This window comes from Macrobrachium nipponense, chromosome 6 (assembly GCF_015104395.2).
Source record: "Macrobrachium nipponense isolate FS-2020 chromosome 6, ASM1510439v2, whole genome shotgun sequence".
In the NCBI taxonomy this organism is placed as follows: Eukaryota; Metazoa; Arthropoda; class Malacostraca; order Decapoda; family Palaemonidae; genus Macrobrachium; species Macrobrachium nipponense.
The window spans coordinates 103,330,658-103,349,634 of NC_061108.1; the positions used below are offsets into that span (position 1 = coordinate 103,330,658).

General features: G+C 34.2%; 1 protein-coding gene across 7 annotated transcripts in view; it reads right to left on the minus strand.

Moving 5' to 3' along the window:
* The window catches only part of LOC135216772 (uncharacterized), a 77,916-nt gene that overhangs the window by 25,702 nt on the left and 33,237 nt on the right, over positions 1 to 18,977 (minus strand). The window contains exons 2-4 of one of the 7 annotated variants that reach the window (XM_064252249.1): positions 10,741 to 10,944; positions 9,211 to 9,353; positions 5,955 to 6,216 (exon numbers count right to left, since the gene is read on the minus strand). The exons of 1 other annotated variant lie outside the window; for it this stretch is intronic. In XM_064252249.1, the coding sequence (XP_064108319.1) occupies positions 5,955 to 6,216; positions 9,211 to 9,353; positions 10,741 to 10,932 (597 nt within the window). In that variant the 5' untranslated portion in view covers positions 10,933 to 10,944. Of the gene's footprint in view, positions 1 to 5,936; positions 6,229 to 6,520; positions 6,774 to 9,210; positions 9,354 to 10,740; positions 10,945 to 18,977 lie in introns of those variants that run through there. 5 more of the 7 variants (XM_064252247.1, XM_064252251.1, XM_064252253.1 and 2 more) reach the window with 5 other exon arrangements.

Here is an 18,977-nt window from a genome sequence, read left to right on the forward strand (position 1 = left end):
CTTAATTTTTTTCTTTACTGTAATTCTTAGTCTCATATCTTTCTATCTTTATTATTCAGTTGACGCTCTTTTTTTTTATCTTTTTAATTATTTTTTATGATTCTCTGCCCTCCGAAATGATAACAACTCTGTCAGATTTACTACAGCGTTTCACACAAATGAAATGTCACATTAAGGAGCTTTTGTACCTAACAAAACTTGACCAAGTCTTCCCTAAGGATCATGCTCATGAGCGGCGCAACACGTGACGCATTTTACAGCAATCCTAATATATCCTGCATCAGCAAACAAATCCGGTTCCATCTCAAGATGTTATCAACTACTCCGTGACCTATACCCTTTCTTCCACACAATTTCTATGAAGTATACCAGTCTCCTACACTTTTGATATATCATGCGACACACAAGACACTTCTAATAATTATAACTCTGTTAGCAGTTTAATAATAATCACTGAAAACTATTTTTGACTTAACATTTGAATCTAAGTTCCATACTTCAATGTCAAGTGTTATTTTCGTGCTCGGACGAATGAGCTTCGTCCGAACACGCACTCATGCAGGAGTCAAGAGTAAGTCATTGAGTTCATATATTTTCATTTTTTTCGCATCTACGTAGGTGGAAGAAATAACCAGTTAAAAGGGATGGTTTCTTCTTTTTGTTTAGTTTACTTTGTTTCTAACACTAATGCCAGACATTAACGTTTGCTTAATCGCAAGTTCATGACTCAGGGTCCTATAACGTATTTTTGGCTGTAAAATGAATGACCCCCCCCCCCCCCCACTCAGGAAGTGGTGGACAAAACTCTCTCTCTCTCTCTCTCTCTCTCTCTCTCTCTCTCTCTCACACACACACACACACACACACACAGTCATCACCATGATAAGAATTGAGACATCTTCCAGTCTTAATTCTCTGCCCATCACGTATCCCATCCAGGTAGTCTGACCTTGCCTTGTCTATCTAGGAAAAGGGCAGATGTGAGTGTGTTATTTAAGGCTGAAATATAATTATAATTATAATTATATATATAAATATATATATATATCTATATATATATATATATATATATATATATATATATATATATATATATATATATATATATATATATATATATACACACACACACACACACACACACACACACACACACACACACACACACATATATATATATATATATATATATATATATATATATATATATATATATATAACTGAATCACGAAAGTTAGGAATGTGATAAATCCATAAAATAAAGATATATGCCACAAAGGAAAATAAACGACAGAGTATCCGCGAGACCTTTCGACGTTAAACTTCCTTTACTAAGCAGAAACTGACATGCATGAGGAAAAAGACAATACAAGAAGATTCGTATAACTGACAGATATGGATTATAAAGAGATTAGTACCTAGAATCCGACACGCCTGGAAGATGGAGTAACCTTCCCAAACAGGCATAAACAATGGGTGCAATTAAAAGTTTAAGACAATCATCTCAGATACAAGGACGAGACAATTAAAGGATTATAGGTGACAGCTATTCAGAACTTTGGTAAACAAAACCATATTCACAATACATGTCAGACATACATTACAACGAAGAAAACTCTAAGGCAACTAATTTTTATTTAAGTCTGTAAATATATCTTTGAGGTCATTCTTAAACATGTTACAAATACAAGGGTCTAAATGAAAAAGGTCACGACTAACATTGAAATTACAATGAAAAGTAAGTTGTATTAAAGAAGATTCTAAAAGATTTCGTGATAAGACATCTCTTGACCTTGCAATTACTGAACTACCAACCCAATTTATTCGGTGGTTGTTTTCTCTTAAATGAATGAATATTGCATTAGATGTTTTCCCAGTTTTTACAGAATATTTATGCTGGCTTAGCCTTACTTCTAGGCCCTTGCTAGACTGTCCGAGATAAAATGAGGGACAATCCATACATGGAATTTTATATGTTATGTTGTTGCTTTCTCTGGGGCCATTTTTTACTAACATTCCTTTTAGTGTGTTATTATAGGAAAAAACAAGGTTGACATTAAAAGCTTTTAACAATGATTTAATGGTTTCAAATCCGTTAAGATAAGGCAAACTGAGAATGTTCTTAGAATTTTCTTTCTGTGTGTTACCTAACTATAAAACTTTTTGTGGGCTTTATTATACCAAATATCTAATATATGTGAAGGATAGCATAAATCTTTCCCTATTTTTAGTATGTATTCAATTTCTTGATCCAAATATTGTGGACTGACAATGCGCAATGCTCGTAAAAACATAAAAGAAAAAATTTATATTTTTATGTTAAGATGGTGGCTTGAGAAGAAATGAACATAAGTTAAGTTGTTGGTCGGTTTCCTATAAATACTGAATTTACATTGAAATGGTTCTCTATGTATCAAAACATCTAAGAAAGGGAGGCAATTGTCTTTCTAATTCTAGAGTAAACTTAATCGATGGTACCTGGTTATTTAATTTAGAGAGTAAATCATTTACATCAATACCGACAGGCAGAACAGCTAAACAGTCATCAACATAACGATACCACTTTACAGGAATGTAAATGATATTAGGTAAGTAGCGTTTTTCAAAGAATTCCATGTACAGGTTTGAGAGTAGTGGTGATAAAGGATTTCCCATTGCCATGCCAAATATTTGTTGATAAAATTCACCATTGAATGTAAACTTACAATGACAAATGCACAAACTCGTGAGTGAAATAATGTGACTTATAGGTAAAGGTAACATGCTGAGTTAGTTCCTTACTAAGATATTCTAAAATAGAGTCTATAAGGACTTTAGTAAAAAGAGAACTTACATCAAAACTAACGAATCTATCAGTAGGGCAAAGAGCAATTTTGTTTAATTTATCAACTAAATCTAGAGAATTATATATATGAGAATCGGAGATGGTTCCAAGTAACGGGGACAAGATCTCAAGTGATATATTTCGAAAGTTTATATGAAACTGAACCAACAGTACTGATAATAAGCCGCATAGGGTTATTTTCTTTGTGCGTTTTGACTAATCCGTACAAGGTAGTGAAGGAGATTTGACTGACAATTTGCCTAGTAGTTCTGTTTTATCTTTAAGGATATTTTTCACTGTGCTATTGAAGTTTTTTATGACTTGATCAAGGGGATTTTTTGTTAGTTTTTTATAAGTCACATCATCATCCTGTAGGGCTTGCATACGTGATATGTAGTCAGCTTTATCTAAAATTACCACACTATTTGACTTATCAGCTTTTGTAATGTGGATAGTATTGTCCTTTTTAAGATCGGTCAAACTTTTTTTATAGCGAGCAGGGAAGTTACTTTCATGCTTAATGTTGGCAGCTCCGTAAACAATACCTTTAATCATGTCAACATGATTTTGAGGAAGGTCACAATATTTTTCAAATTTGCTTAGGGATGACGCAATCATTAAAGCAGAGGGTCGACTTGTTATAAAGAAAGATAAACCATATCCAAGCGCACTCACAACATTTTCACTTATTTGTTTACTACATAGGTTAACAACATAATCTTGACGTGCACAATTAGTCCAATCACTGCTATCAATAAATTTTTTTTGTTTTCTGTCGAGTTTTCTTTTCAGGGCATCTGTTGTCCTACATAGTTTTTCGTAAATTTCCCGTCGCAGCGAGTCCTTCCAATCAGCCGGGATGGAACGATTGAAAGAGATCCTTGTTTTTTCCTGTTCCTTGAATTTTTCCTTTATATTCAATGGTGAATTTTATCAACAAATATTTGGCATGGCAATGGGAAATCCTTTATCACCACTACTCTCAAACCTGTACATGGAATTCTTTGAAAAATGCTACTTACCTAATATCATTTATATTCCTGTAAAGTGGTATCGTTAAGTTGATGATATTTTAGCTGTTCTGCCTGTCGGTATTGATGTAAATGATTTACTCTCTAAATTAAATAATAGAATTAGAAAAAGGTAATTGCCTCCCTTTCTTAGACGTTTTGATACATAGAGAACTATTTCAAATGTAAATTCAGTATTTATAGGAAACCGACCAACAACTTAACTTATGTTCATTTCTTCTCAGGCCACCATCTTAACATAAAAATATAAATTTTTTCTTCTATGTTTTTACGAGCATTGCGCATTGTCAGTCCACAATATTTGGATCAAGAAATTGAATACATAAGAAAAATAGGGAAAGATTTATGCTATCCTTCACATATATTAGATATTTGTTATAACAAAGCCCACAAAAAGTTTTATAGTGTAAGTAACACACACAAAGAAAATTCTAAGAACATTCTCAGTTTGCCTTATTTTAACGGATTTGAAACCATTAAATCATTGTTAAAAGCTTTTAATGTCAACCTTGTTTTTTCCTATAATAACACACTAAAAGGAATGTTAATAAAAAATGGCCCCAGAGAAAGCAACAACATAATATATAAAATTCCATGTATGGATTGTCCCTCATTTTATCTCGGACAGTCTAGCAAGGGCCTAGAAGTAAGGCTAAGCCAGCATAAATATTCTGTAAAAACTGGGAAAACATCTAATGCAATATTCATTCATTAAAGTGAAAACAACCACCGAATAAATTGGGTTGGTAGTTCAGTAATTGCAAGGTCAAGAGATGTCTTATCACGAAATCTTTTAGAATCTGCTTTAATACAACTTACTTTTCATTGTAATTTCAATGTTAGTCGTGGCCTTTTTCATTTAGACCCTTGTATTTGTAACATGTTTAAGAATGACCTCAAAGATATAATTACAGAATTAAATAAAAATTAGTTGCCTTAGAGTTATCTTTGTTGTAATGTATGTCTGACATGTATTGTGAATATGGTTTTGTTTACCAAAGTTCTGAATAGCTGTCACCTATAATCCTTTAATTGTCTTGTCCTTGTATCTGAGATGATTGTCTTAAACTTTTAATTGCACCCATTGTTTATGCCTGTTTGGGAAGGTTACTCCATCTTCCAGGTGTGTTGGATTCTAGGTACTAATCTCTTTATAATCCCTATCTGTCAGTCATACGAATCTTCTTGTATTGTCTTTTTCCTCATGCATGTCAGTTTCTGCTTAGTAAAGGAAGTTTAACGTCGAAAGGTCTCGCGGATACTCTGTCGTTTATTTTCCTTCGTGGAATATATAAATATATATACATATATAAATTATATATATATATATATATATATATATATATATAATATATATATATATATATATATATAATATATATATATATATATATATATATATATATATATATATATATATATATATATATATATATATATATATAAACAATATATATATATATATATATGAATATATATATGTAAATATATATATAAAATATATATATATATAAATATATATATATATATATATATATATATATATATATATATAAATAAACAATATATATATATATATATATATATATATATATATATATATGTATATATATATATATATATATATATATATATATATATATATATATATATATATAAATATATAAGAGATCCTCACGTGAAAATGAAAGGAGGAGGTACCAAGACTTTCAACTTTTATTCCAAAGTCATCTTCAGGGCTTGAAGATGACTTTGGAATAAAAGTTGAAAGTCTTGGTACCTCCTCCTTTCATTTTCACGTGAGGATCTCTTATATACTTCACCCACGGGACCATTGTGGAATTGCAAGACATATATATATATATATATATATATATATATATATATATATATATATATATATATATGTACATGCAGTTGTGAAAGTTAAGGCGTAAATATTAGATTTCTACTTCTAGTAATGCTGCCGATATGCATTTATTAAGATTATGGACAAGTTAGGATGTGGGGGGGAAGAGAAGGGAATAGGAAGAAAACGTAAAGCAAAGATCGGGAGAATAAAATTCTCGAGACCTTTTTACCTCTTGATCTTTCATTACTTTCTTCGCCACGGAGGAGCGGGATACATCGTCGTCGTCGTTTGCCGTGTCTTTGTCTTTACAAGTTTCGCCTTTCTCCTCTTTCCAGCTGTCTTGGGTCGGCTGCTCCATCCACTTGCTGTTTCTGTTCGTCGCAGAATCGTAGGAGGGGGGAGGGGTGAGTCTATGTGTCTCCTCCCTCTCCCCCTCCTCCACTATGCTGATTTCATCCTCTTCGGGAACCCTGTGTTGGCCGATGTTAGGAAGGGGCTGGTGGTAGGGTCTGCGTCGATGGCTGCAAAGGAGATTAACGATGGATGTATACCAGCCATTAAATTTTCAGTACATTTGTCGTTACTGATTGCAGCAGGAACCCTTGTGTCTAATTCCGAACACAAAATATATAACCTTCTTTGAGACGTAAACGTGAAACAGGTATGGCGTTCTCAAAATGACCACACTTTTCATTATAAAATAAAAATACCAAGCAGAAAACACAAACTTTTACTTTTAAATGAACCCATTATACATCAACCACTCGCAAATTATTCAGCAATACAATTAATAATTTTGCAATTTCAACTTACCAGAATCATCATTCCAGGTAAGGATTAAGAGCAGGAAAAGAAAGAAAGACAATTAGCGTACAATTTACAGTAAGAACCCAAACATTCTTTGTAATAATAAATCAATCAAGTCAAATTACCTTCCCTGCACAATGTGCCGACTCAATTTGATTAAAATTCTAAAGCCGAATTATTTTAAAACAATCTAATATGACTTTATGTAACCTGGAATCTATATATCATTCCAATGAACTGTGAATTATTCGTTGAGTAACCTCGGGTTATGCTTATCTTACCCACAAATCTCTGAGAAGGTGAGCCGCGAGGCAGATGCGAGCAGGCATTGGGATTTTCTACCTAATAAGCCAATGATAATCGCCATGAACTTTACTGATAAAATAATTCTATTCAAATAAGTCGATAACAAATGTGTATTTTTTTTTTTATTGAGAAATAGACTTTGTGTGAATGCACCAATGGTAATTAATACTTTTAAAGTTACCAACATCTCTGCTCGCAATCAGGCTCAACGAATTCGGGTGGTTACTTACTCACCAATCCTGAATTTGAAACACCCAGTGCGCTAGATATATTTACAGACGTGAGCATTGTAATGTCAAGCTTCATTCAAGTGCTGAGAAAAGAACTCTGTGTAACCAACCTTGCAGATCCTTACAGTAAGGGGCAAAACTAAAATTTTAACTCCTTCCCGTCGCTCAGAGCTGAAAATGAGCTTGAGGTAGCGACCAGAAATTTTTAGATAAAGTGGCTGATACCTACGTACAGCCTACAGTTTAACGTGATTTTGAATTTCTGAAAAATGAAATGAAGCTATGGGGTACAAAAAACCATATTTTTGAAAATGTTGTCACACGTGAACTCAAGCTTCAAGAGCTATTACCAGTGATTATTCCTGCAACATTTGAAAGATATTTTGGAGTTCCAGTTTTAAAAGAAAGGGAGTCTAGAAACAATACAGAAAAAGAAAGCTGGTCAGCAGACAATATGTTCTGAGGTAGCATCAAAGCGTAACGTGGGTTCGATTCATTTATTGAGATGTTTTTTTAAAAGCATGTTGCCAAGTTATCGGATGTTATTGCCATAAAATGAAGCGGTTTCAAAACAGACTGTCTATTTTCTACGTGAAAAACAACAGGCACTATTTTAAACGTTTTAATTCTTAAGAAACAATATTATCTGCTGAGACACTTGTTGGCGAAAACGCCTGCTGAAAAAACGGTCCAAAGAGTTAAATGGTCGAAGTCGGTTATAAGTAAAACTAAATTTAGGTGCTTCTGATAATGGCGTTCATCGGTAATAAGCAAATTTAATCTTGACCAAAGAATAAAAGACCATGTTGAAACGAGATGCAAACTTAATTAAATAATAAAAGTATTACTGATTGCTTGTAAATTAATCGAAAACAAGGGAAGCTAAAGAAAACACAGTTCAAGCAAAGGATAAACTCGAGTAAGGAAGGACCACAACAGCTACAACAGACACCAAAAGATGACGCTGTGCAGTGATTTACTCTACATGCATGGCCGCACAAACAGTGAAACAGAGGTGCTTTGTTAAGCTGCATGCTGTCTAATGATTATCTGCTGCATGCTTTGTCTAATGATTATCTAGAGTCTTTTAGACCGAATTGGAAAGGCTTTAGCTTTTCATCATCTTCGGGATTAACAATTTACATGTGGAATTTGCCTACTCCAAACTCTCGTCATCCCTCTCACGCTTCCAGTGATATAGCTGTCTAGTCAGGATTCCAACTCAATGCGTCTCTGTGCTGTCACGCCTGGTGCTTATTTACAGCAACTTCCTCAGTGGAACAACAACGCCAGTTGAGCAACGTGACTGCATGTGCAGGACGCTGTGTAGGATCATTCACTCCTTTTGCCATTTCTGAGATTATACAGATTTGGTCTTTCAAAGTTCAGTGTCAAATGCCATCGAAATTCCAGAACGGGATGTGTTAACCGACTTAGTGTCTAATTAAGAGATTATTTTTATGGTGTTTTCACGTCAAAATATTTTGTTGGCTGTTATGTGTAGCCTTATTTTTTTTATTATGAATTACAGGCATTAATTAAAATCGTCATGACTTGCGCAGGAGCTGTCAAAACACAAATCTAATCTCTACTCTAAAGATCGAGATACAAATGCTTTTCTGTGTACGAGACAGCCCCTTTGCAGTTTCTCCCTCGCTGGTTATTCGGCGAATACCAGTGTGCACTACTTCTTCCCTTCTGAAATTTCCTTGGACATGCAAGAACGTAGAAATTCGCTAACGTCATGGAAGGTAGTTCAAGAGCAGGAAGCCTGTCTGTCCCTGAGCCATAGAGTAAAGAGGACCAAGACTCTCTATTGCCTATGTTATACGACTCCTTCCGCCTGCGGTGGCTGCCGACCCTTTCCCCGTTTCGACTGGAAGCGCTGTAGTTTAGTATTGAGGGTGACCTTGACGAAAAGACACTAGCCCCGTCTGCTATGAGAGGGGGCAGCCGAACTCGGGAGGAGATTGCCCGTATACGTGCCCTCCCGGACTCAATCGACTCCATCTGTCAAATCGGGTTTCCTTAAGCTGTCATATCGGACACCACAACAAGGATGCGTTAAGTCTAGTTCTTGAAAAGAACATGTCGGTGCAACTAGTCAATCAAAGGGTGCGCAAAGCAACACATACGAACACGACAATGACATCGAGAAACCTTAATATGTAAGGCGATCTGGGTATGTAAGTCATCGTGGGTGTGGTCCTTAGGAACACCTGCATGTGGTCCTCGCAGATCGTGGTCTTGGTGTCAGACCAAAATGGTGCTCCAGTCGGTAACACCACTGACTGCGCGTTGCTCTGACCCAGCAACAAAAGAGATATGAATTCCTAATACTACTACTACAGGATTTTTCACTTAAATCTTCTTGTCATTTTTATTCCTTAAAGTGAAAGAACCAATCTAATTCATAGGTTAGTTATTCTTATTGGATTAGACGTTCGATGTTGTAAATGACCTTCCTTATGACTTGTAATCAATTTGATGTGATATTAGTACTGAAAAACCTGCACACTAGAACGTTATATATTCACAGACCGTCTTACAATCCGGACGTGAATCAAAACTGATATTAAACTCCCAATATTTCAACGTTACTATGGACAATATCGAAACGCTTCAAGTAATGGCACCTAACTGAAGCTACAGGGGATAAACCATGACATTAAATCTATGTTTGGCAGCCAAACCCATTTCTTTGACAAGACTAGTTTTCAAGAAAAACTTTTCCCCTAACAAAGGCATTTTTTTCTTATCGTACCCGAAACATTATCAATGAGAATCTTGAAAGAATTATTACAAGATTTATGAAAATAAGCAGGCTCCCCTGAAAAAGTAATCTTTGAATATGACCTGCGGGAAAAATCTAACTAGTGAACATTTTGATTACTTGGCAAAACGGGACATCAAATATATACAATCTTGACCGAAAAAAGTAACTTGCGTAAATGAGATCTGTTATTTTATCTCGTTTCATTCTGAACTTGATAAGGGTAAAGATAATCTCTCTAAAGATAAAAATAGGAAAACCACTAGGACTTCAAGCAAGTGGAACTACAGTACTGTTATTCCCAGATTCAACAGGTCGTTAAATTAGCTGAAAAACATATTTTGTGTTAGAAATATATATAAACACGTTCCTTTATTCTATTCGAACGACAGCTTGCCTTGTCAAACCCTACTACTGGAAAAAGTTTTCCGAGACGTCCCTTTTGGCTGATGGACACGGGGAAGGAAAGGACTTATGATATTATAATTGGGGGGGTGGGGGGGGGGGTGGGGGGGGGGGTAAGGAAGGAAGGAGAAGAAAAGGAGGATTTGGTTAGATAAAACGACGGAAAATGACTGGAACACGAGGAATAAGGCCAAGGTTTGGATAGCAAAAATGACTTGAGCCATTTCCTTCAAAAAGCAATATGACGAAGTTTTCCAGAGTAAAAACTAAATGTATTAAATTGAGATTTTTATGTCTTACATTCATAAAAATATTTCTTTAATTAAAAATACATTCAAAGAAGAATTCCAGATAATAAATATTTCTTCACTTAAAAATATATTCTAAGAACAGAGTCCCAGATAAAAGAATATTTCCCCCAAATTTGAAAAAAAAATGACGTACACAACTTGACCGAAATGAACACATTCCTGGAACCATCATGAGAAGGTTCCTATGCTGTGACATCATACCTCCATCTCCTTCGCGGACTTCATGATGTTCTGATCACTGGCAAAGGCCGCCGACCTGACCTCCTTCGGAGTCATCACCCGATACTGGCCGAAGGAGGAGAAGACGGGCGGAGTGGGAGGCCGCACGAAGCTGCTACTTTCGCTCTGAATCACCACCGACTCATTCCTCATGCTGCCCTCTTCTTCGTGCATTGCTCATTACACCTGGGATGAGAGGGATGACTTTCATTAGTTTATTATTCCTTCGCGAATTCTCATTAGCGACCTTGAAGGATTCAAAATCCTTTCAGGTTAGTTTATGAGAACGTGAGAAATGTCTTGTTACAAGTTCACCATCAGATTTCTTAAAATTAATCTACACAGTATGGTAATTATTCAGCTATATATATATATATATATATATATATATATATATATATATATATATATATATATATATATATATATATATATATAACTGAATAATTACCATACTATGTAAATTAAATTTAAGAAATCTGCAGATGAACTTGTAACAAGAGATTTCTCACGTTCTCATAAATTAACCTTATATATATATATATATATATATATATATATATATATATATATATATATATATATATATATAAATCACATATATATACATATATAATGTATGTGTCCCACAATCAATGGCATAAAATTAGAAGTTGTGGGAACGAAACAAGCTGGAACCGAAGGTATAGCATTACAAGGTTAACCAATCAATAATGCTGCCGCAATTGTGCACCCCGGGACAGTTATTAGGGATGATGGATCCCGAGAACGCGGGAAATCAGGCTATGGAAGTGCTTAGCAGCAAACAAGGGGCTCCTGATATGAGATTTACGTTACTTACTATTTATATATTTCAAATATAGTCTAAGGCAGAGAATAACGATTGTGCTTAGGAAACACTTTCTAGAGGTTTCGAGTTTTGGAGAGTCAAGACTAGGGAAGTTCACATTCATTATGACCCAAGAGAGAGATGGAAAACAGTCAATTTATATCAAAGATCGATGACCGAATGTTGGCTCTGGCTTCGGCACGTTCTTCGATTACAGCCTGACAGGGTTCGAGACAAGTTCTAACCCAGTAACCTCAATCATCTACCTAGAGGAGAAAGAATGCTATTGCCAACTTGGAACATAACTATAAAAAAAGGAACTATAGGGAATAGGGATCATATATATATATATATATATATATATATATATATATATAATATATATGTGTGTGTGTGTGTGTGTGTGTGTGTGTGTGTGTGTGTGTGTGTAAATCGAGCTATAAATGTCCTTTAACATCTAATTCGCTCTACCTCGGAATTAATATATTTTCATATATGTTAACCAAAGGCTACATGCGGACAAACGCTAGTGAGGTCGAGGTGGGCTGATGCCGACTCCAAAACAACGAACACCTGAGAGCGACAGGTATTTGTAGTTGAGAGGCGGCATAAAATATCAAGCTATGAATGTCGCTTAATATCCAATTCACTATACCTCGGGAGTAACTTGCTCCCAAAGAAAGTTATATTGATAAGTTCATCCCACGAGTGGGATTCGAACTGGCGCCCGGTTTGGCAAACTGCGACGTACAGCGACTTTTGACACAGAGCCATCAAGAGATATATATAGTCGATACCGACTATGCTGTATATACATCGTCTGTCGTATTCAGGCTTTTGAACTTTCATTTCCAAAATGAAATGGCCATTCACCGAATTCAAAGGATGCACTCCGCTGAATAATGCATAAAATAATGTAGTAATTGCGTGAATGACATACATGTAATTCATTTACAATAAATTGAACACAGGTTCAAACAAAAGTGATAACAGTATCATGTGAAAAATATTTTTGTTTACATCTCTTAATTATTGCAAACTTTTATGGTAACTTAAAATGATAGTAAACAGACTATCATCGCCCAAAATTATGGAAGTCTCTCTTTAGAAAATGCAATACCTGTCACAGTTCGCACTTAAGAAGTGGCTTCGAAAACGGCAGAAACACATACTCAAAACCACCTCTCAGTTCTGAGCCCAATGAATGACCTGAATTTTGGCCTGGGGAGCAATCGCGCAAACTGTAATATTCCACACCAAATTGGTCCTAAGAGCATTTTCTGGACAGGAGAATCACCCGTGATTCTACTATTAAAGATGTGAATGCGGCAGTGACTGCTGTCTCGTTCATTTCTTTAGCCCCCACCTATTGAGAGAAACGGTTATTGGTGAGTAGCTAGGCATTATTATACTATAATACACGAAAACAGGCATTGTTGTTAGTGAGGAAAAATATTTCTCTTTACTCCTGGGATAAGATACTTTCATTCCATCTCACAACCACCCAGCTCCAACTTTCTAGATATCACAACCGAACACAACGACCAATTATTAGTATCAAATGAAGCAGACCTCCAAAATAAAATATAAATCATAAAAATTCACTGTCATTTTGTTGTCCCTTCTACGACTGCGCATATGAAAAAGCCCAATAATTTACAACTGATTAGTAAAAAGACCATGATCATGAAAAAGACGTCTTCACCAAGGTGAGTGATCTGTGAGATATCTTCCCTTTTCTCACACACAGTCAGTTTCCTAAAATATCCCACTTTCTATTCTGGCGTAAAAGTTCTCAGGGCTTAAATTATTCCCAACCACCTTAAATAGAAGTTACTGACGTCATGATTGCGTCACGTGAATGAAACAGGTTATTGGTAAGGCCGGTCGATATTGTACTATATTAATTATAAAGAGGTTAGGGTGATTTTTTATAACTTTCCGTTTTTGTCTGCTCGTACAATTCAACTTTTGGTAATCTCCTAGTGACAGGTAATATATGAATAATCAGGCTTCCTAATCCGAGCAGTTTATAGCTGTAGCTCTCAAACATAAAACAAAGTGAGCAACTCCCACCACATATTTCAGATTGCAGCTCCATCTATCAGCTGGATAAAAGGACGATAAATGTGTTCTAGCGAGTGAAGCAGGGTACACGCGGCGATAAATACGAATTTTTATTCGGCTCGGACATGAACCCTTCATATTTCTTCATAGAAATAACGTTCCAAGTTGTTGAAATTTGTGCGAAGGTAAATTCTAACTGTCGACACCTTCCATTAAAAGCGCTATGGAAAACTGACCAGGTACTGGGAAAGGAGGCGAGAAAGATTGTGGGAAAGTCAAGGCAAGTTGATTCTTTTATAAGTTATAGAATGACTCTCAGACACTGAACCGCAAGATAACTGGATTCCGCATTCATATGTATCTAAAAAGCTATATTTTTCTTTTAATTATACAATCTACAGATAATGATTTAAAGCATCGTATAACGGAGAAAGTTTCCAAAATATCACTTGCTGATTTTGTGTGCAAGATGCTCAGAGAACTTGACTTGTCCCCATCAAGACTAAATATCTGCCCAGTTCAAAATTATCTGTAAGTAGATTTGATTTTGTCTTGAGAGAACATTCATCAATACTCTTACATTTGTGACGATGTTTGAATGTTCTTTGAAAAGGGAAAGAGAATTGGGACTGACATCCTAATGTCATTTTCTCATTCACTCCAGAAAAAATTGAGAGAAAAAGGAAGAAGTGGGAGATCACCCAAAAAGAAAGGGACGAGCCTGAATCTTGAAGGCAGGTAATGTATGAAAGTCAGGAAACACCGAAGTGTGAAGAGAGTCCCTCAGAGTATATGTGGAAATTAGCACACAACTTCATGAATGTGTATAAACCGCAGATTCATGTATGTATACATGTATGCGTTCTCTTAATATACACGTATATAAACTTTCAGATGAAAGTTTATATACGTGTATAAGGGCGTGTGTACTTACACCTGTCCGTATATAAGTACGTACTCCCTGTATCTGACAGTACAGGAGTGCGTGTGTATTGGAATGAATACGTATGTATGTGTGGGGTCAACATTCCAAATTTCGCAAAACAAACTTATCGTCATGCATGTGTTGTTCATCATACATGTTCATCAATACACAAGCCAAAAGCGGACGGTGCTGCAATATCCTGGGGTTTAACCACAAGTAATGTTTACTTCAATATTTTTATAACAGCTTCTAAATTTACAGAAAAGATGAAAGAGGCCAAGGTTAAGCGTGTCTGCCAAGGATAACGGATACCTCCACTCGTCATTTTAAGATATAGAAGGTCAAAAGAACATAAAATATAGATATACAAGGTGAAAGGCCTAAACAACATCAAATTTTCCAGGAAATTCTCAAGACTGTCGTGATACACAATGAGAACATATTACCAAACAGTCTTCAGAAGAATATCATTCTGAAATGAATGATCACGAGGATCAACTTATCGTTTCAAACCATGGATTGCAAAATTGGCGTCTAGGAATGGTTATCGCGCGTTACCGGCAAAATATTGGATCCCACGCGAAGCGTGACGTGTCACCGACTCCCTGTGATCCCCCAGCCACGTCAGCGGCATTTGGACAAGGCATGACATTTGCCCAACACTTGGAAATTATGCAGTAGCTTCAGATTGGTACTGTTGCGGTTATTCAAACAGTACTAGTGCTGCAATAGGATATGGCGGAAATTTAACTTTGGGAGGCAAGAACGATATTCAATATTATATACGTATATATATATATATATATATTATATATATAATATATATATATATATATATATATATATTGTATTATATATATATATATATATTCTATATATATAATATATATAATATATATATTATATTCCAATATATGTATATATATATATATATATATATATAGTATATATAGTATATATAATATATATAGTATATATATAGGAATGAGGAAAGTCACCCACCTCAGGAGAGAGAGCAGTCTCTGAAATATAATTACTTTCTATATTGTGGCGTTTTTATGGACTCCTTTTATTACATGAAATTCTGTTTTAACAGAACATTTCTACCAGTTTCGTATGTGTGTGTATTATATATATATATATATATATATATATATATATGTATACATACATATATATACATATATATATTATATATATATATATATATATATATATATATATATATATTATATATATATATATTATATATATATATATATATGTGTGTGTGTGTGTGTGTGTGGTGTGATGTATAATAATATATATATATATATATATAATATATATATATATATATATATATATATATATATATATATATATATATATATATGAGACTGATATAAAAATGTTCTGTTACAACAGAATTCCGTCTAATAAAAGGAGTCCATAAAAACGCAACAATATAGAAAGTAAGTATATTTCAGAGACTGCCGTCTCTCTCTCTTCAGGTAGGTAACTTTTCTTATTCGTTTACCTACCTAAGGAGAGAAACAGCAGTCTCTGAAATATAGTACTGCTTTCTATATTGTGGCGTTTTTATGGGCTCCTTTTATCAATAAATTCTAGAAATAATATGTATGATTATATCTGATTGATATATATATACATATATTATAATATGATCTATATTTATATTAATATATATATATATATAAGAATATTATTATAATACTATATTATATATATATATATTTATACTATATATATATATTATATTATAATGGAGATAAGGAACAGTAAACTAACCACTCGACCAGGCTAAGGGAACCAAATTGAGCAGAGCGAGTTGCTCACCTCTACTCTCTTGCAATCAATGGCTTTCTTCTTTAATATTAATGCAATTATCCTGTCCTACGTCATTCAAGCAGCAACTCCTCGATTTCTTTCTCCTTTTCCTCCCAAGCTCAAATATTACAAAACTTCCCAGTAATTATGTCTCTGGTTTATCTTCCTTATTGTAACCTGCATTTCCATCAGGGCCTTTATTTATATATTTTATTTATACTGATGGGCCTTTATTTATATATATTTATACTACTGATGGGCCTTTATTTATATATTTTATTTATAATGTTATGTTAGCCTTCGGCAAAAGGAGTTTTGCACTGATTCATTATCTAGTATCTTACGGAGACAAACCCTTTAGGTTAAGCGCCAAGCGCCTTACTAATAAGTGTTTGCATATATATATATATATATATATATATATATATATATATATATATATATATATATATATATATATATATATATATATATATATATATATATATATAATATATATATATATATATATATATAATATATATATCAACGGTTATTTATTACGCAAATGCCCTAGACAATTACAACCCACTATCCTTAAAAAAGATGACCTGGGTCCTAGCACCATGTCATATATGAAGAGTCCTTAAAAAGTCTAAATAACGATTCTATTTTTTCACAAAAATGAAAAGGACTTTTGAATACCTTTCAAAGAGAATAAATTATTGGGCACCAAAGAAGCCTGAGAAATCTGAGAACGAAGGAGTTTCTAAAGAACGATAAACCATAAGTCTGACTTTACAGAAACGTTTACTGAATAGTGACGTCACATAATTAGGCCTAAATTTTAGACAGGAGTGTCCATTCACAGGAAAGAAAGCGTTGTTTGTGCATGTTTGTTTTCATTGTCTTTGTTGGTTACCTACGAGACCAGAAAAGGCTATAAATATGACAATTGATCACATGTAATTAAATATGAAGTTTAAATATCTACAACTTTCTATTGACATAATGGTATTTAATTTTCCTTAAGTGCTTAAGTGAAGGTATACGTATATTATGTTAAAAGCAGCTATATTGCAACAACATGATGCTAAACCTTAGAAATATATTCAACAAACCAATGCTCAAACGTAAGATGGTATGTAGTGAAAAGATTATTTGGGTCCCCAATGAAATCACGAGTCTATAAATCATAATCAGTCTCGTAACCTTGTCATAAGCTTCTGCCGAGGGAAAAAACGGAGAAAAGAAACATCGACTTGCGCAAAAAAAAAGTTGCGCTCTATACTTTTTAATATGAGAAAAAATTTAGACTAAATAGAATGAAAAATGAATGAAGAATAATTGGATGAAAACATTTTAAAATTGAAAGATACATACTTGTATTCGAAGGTGGAAATAAATTAGCTGAAAAACGAAAAATGTTCAATGACGTAATTGCGTCCATTTTTATCAATTCGCAAAACCATCCTCAGGTGACATGTCTAGCATACGTAGAGTTTCTTAGCCTTGATTGTGCCTCCTCTTATCATTATTTGCATCACCGGCACTACCCTACCACCCAGACTGCTATCGTTCCATCTATATCACGCAACCCCCTGAGTTTCCATCACACATGACCTTCACGGGGACAACGAACACAAGAATACTCAAGATAAGAACAGCACTTAACAAAACACATCACTCATGCACAGTAAACATACATTACTATTCTGAACGCATCAATGAAACCAATTTATAATTGAAAAGTGGACAAAATAACCATATCTCCCAAGAGCTGCACTTCAATTAGATTGGGATTCCCAGTATCTGAAAATCGACCAGTAGCCCCATTCAACTATAATCAAGAATTGAATAATTACCAGCTGCAATAAACTCGTTCTAAAACGATCCTGCGGTCAATATAATCAATTGATTGGAACTTCATCAACTCAGTATATAGCCATGAGGAACAGTTATAATTAACGCACATTACGACACTACTACACAAGAGTGAAACACCCTTTAATAATTCTCTTACGACCACTTCCCTTTTTTCACAAAGGTTTAGCCAAAATATTAATTAAAAATATTAACTACACCTCCATTTTTCTGCTTGCATAATCGATATCATTAGCAGGTTAAATAATGGTTTGAAACTTCCTATTACATTGACTTTTTTTTTTTTTGCTTTACAAAAATCGAAATCAGACTTTTGATTATATTATTTCTACAAAAACGATGATAAGCTTAGCTTAAGTGACACATTCCGTAACCCCACTACTGACCACGCAAGTTTGACGAATTATACTGCATAGTATAACCCCATTTGTAAACTTCACTGACCGTGCTAAAACATTCCCCGTTCCAGTGATGGTAACCATATTTTTGCATATAATATGGTCTTTAAAATGATAAACATTCATACTCGGTACTACCTACATTTTTCACTGCCATTTTGAAATCACTGTTGGATAACTCGTATCACATAAAATGTATTTCATCAGTATGGGTGATTGGACACCACGAATTTGCATAAAAATAACGTGCAAATTGAAAATGAATGTTAGCTTGAAATGTTTATTGAAGAAGGAATCAATGCAGTAA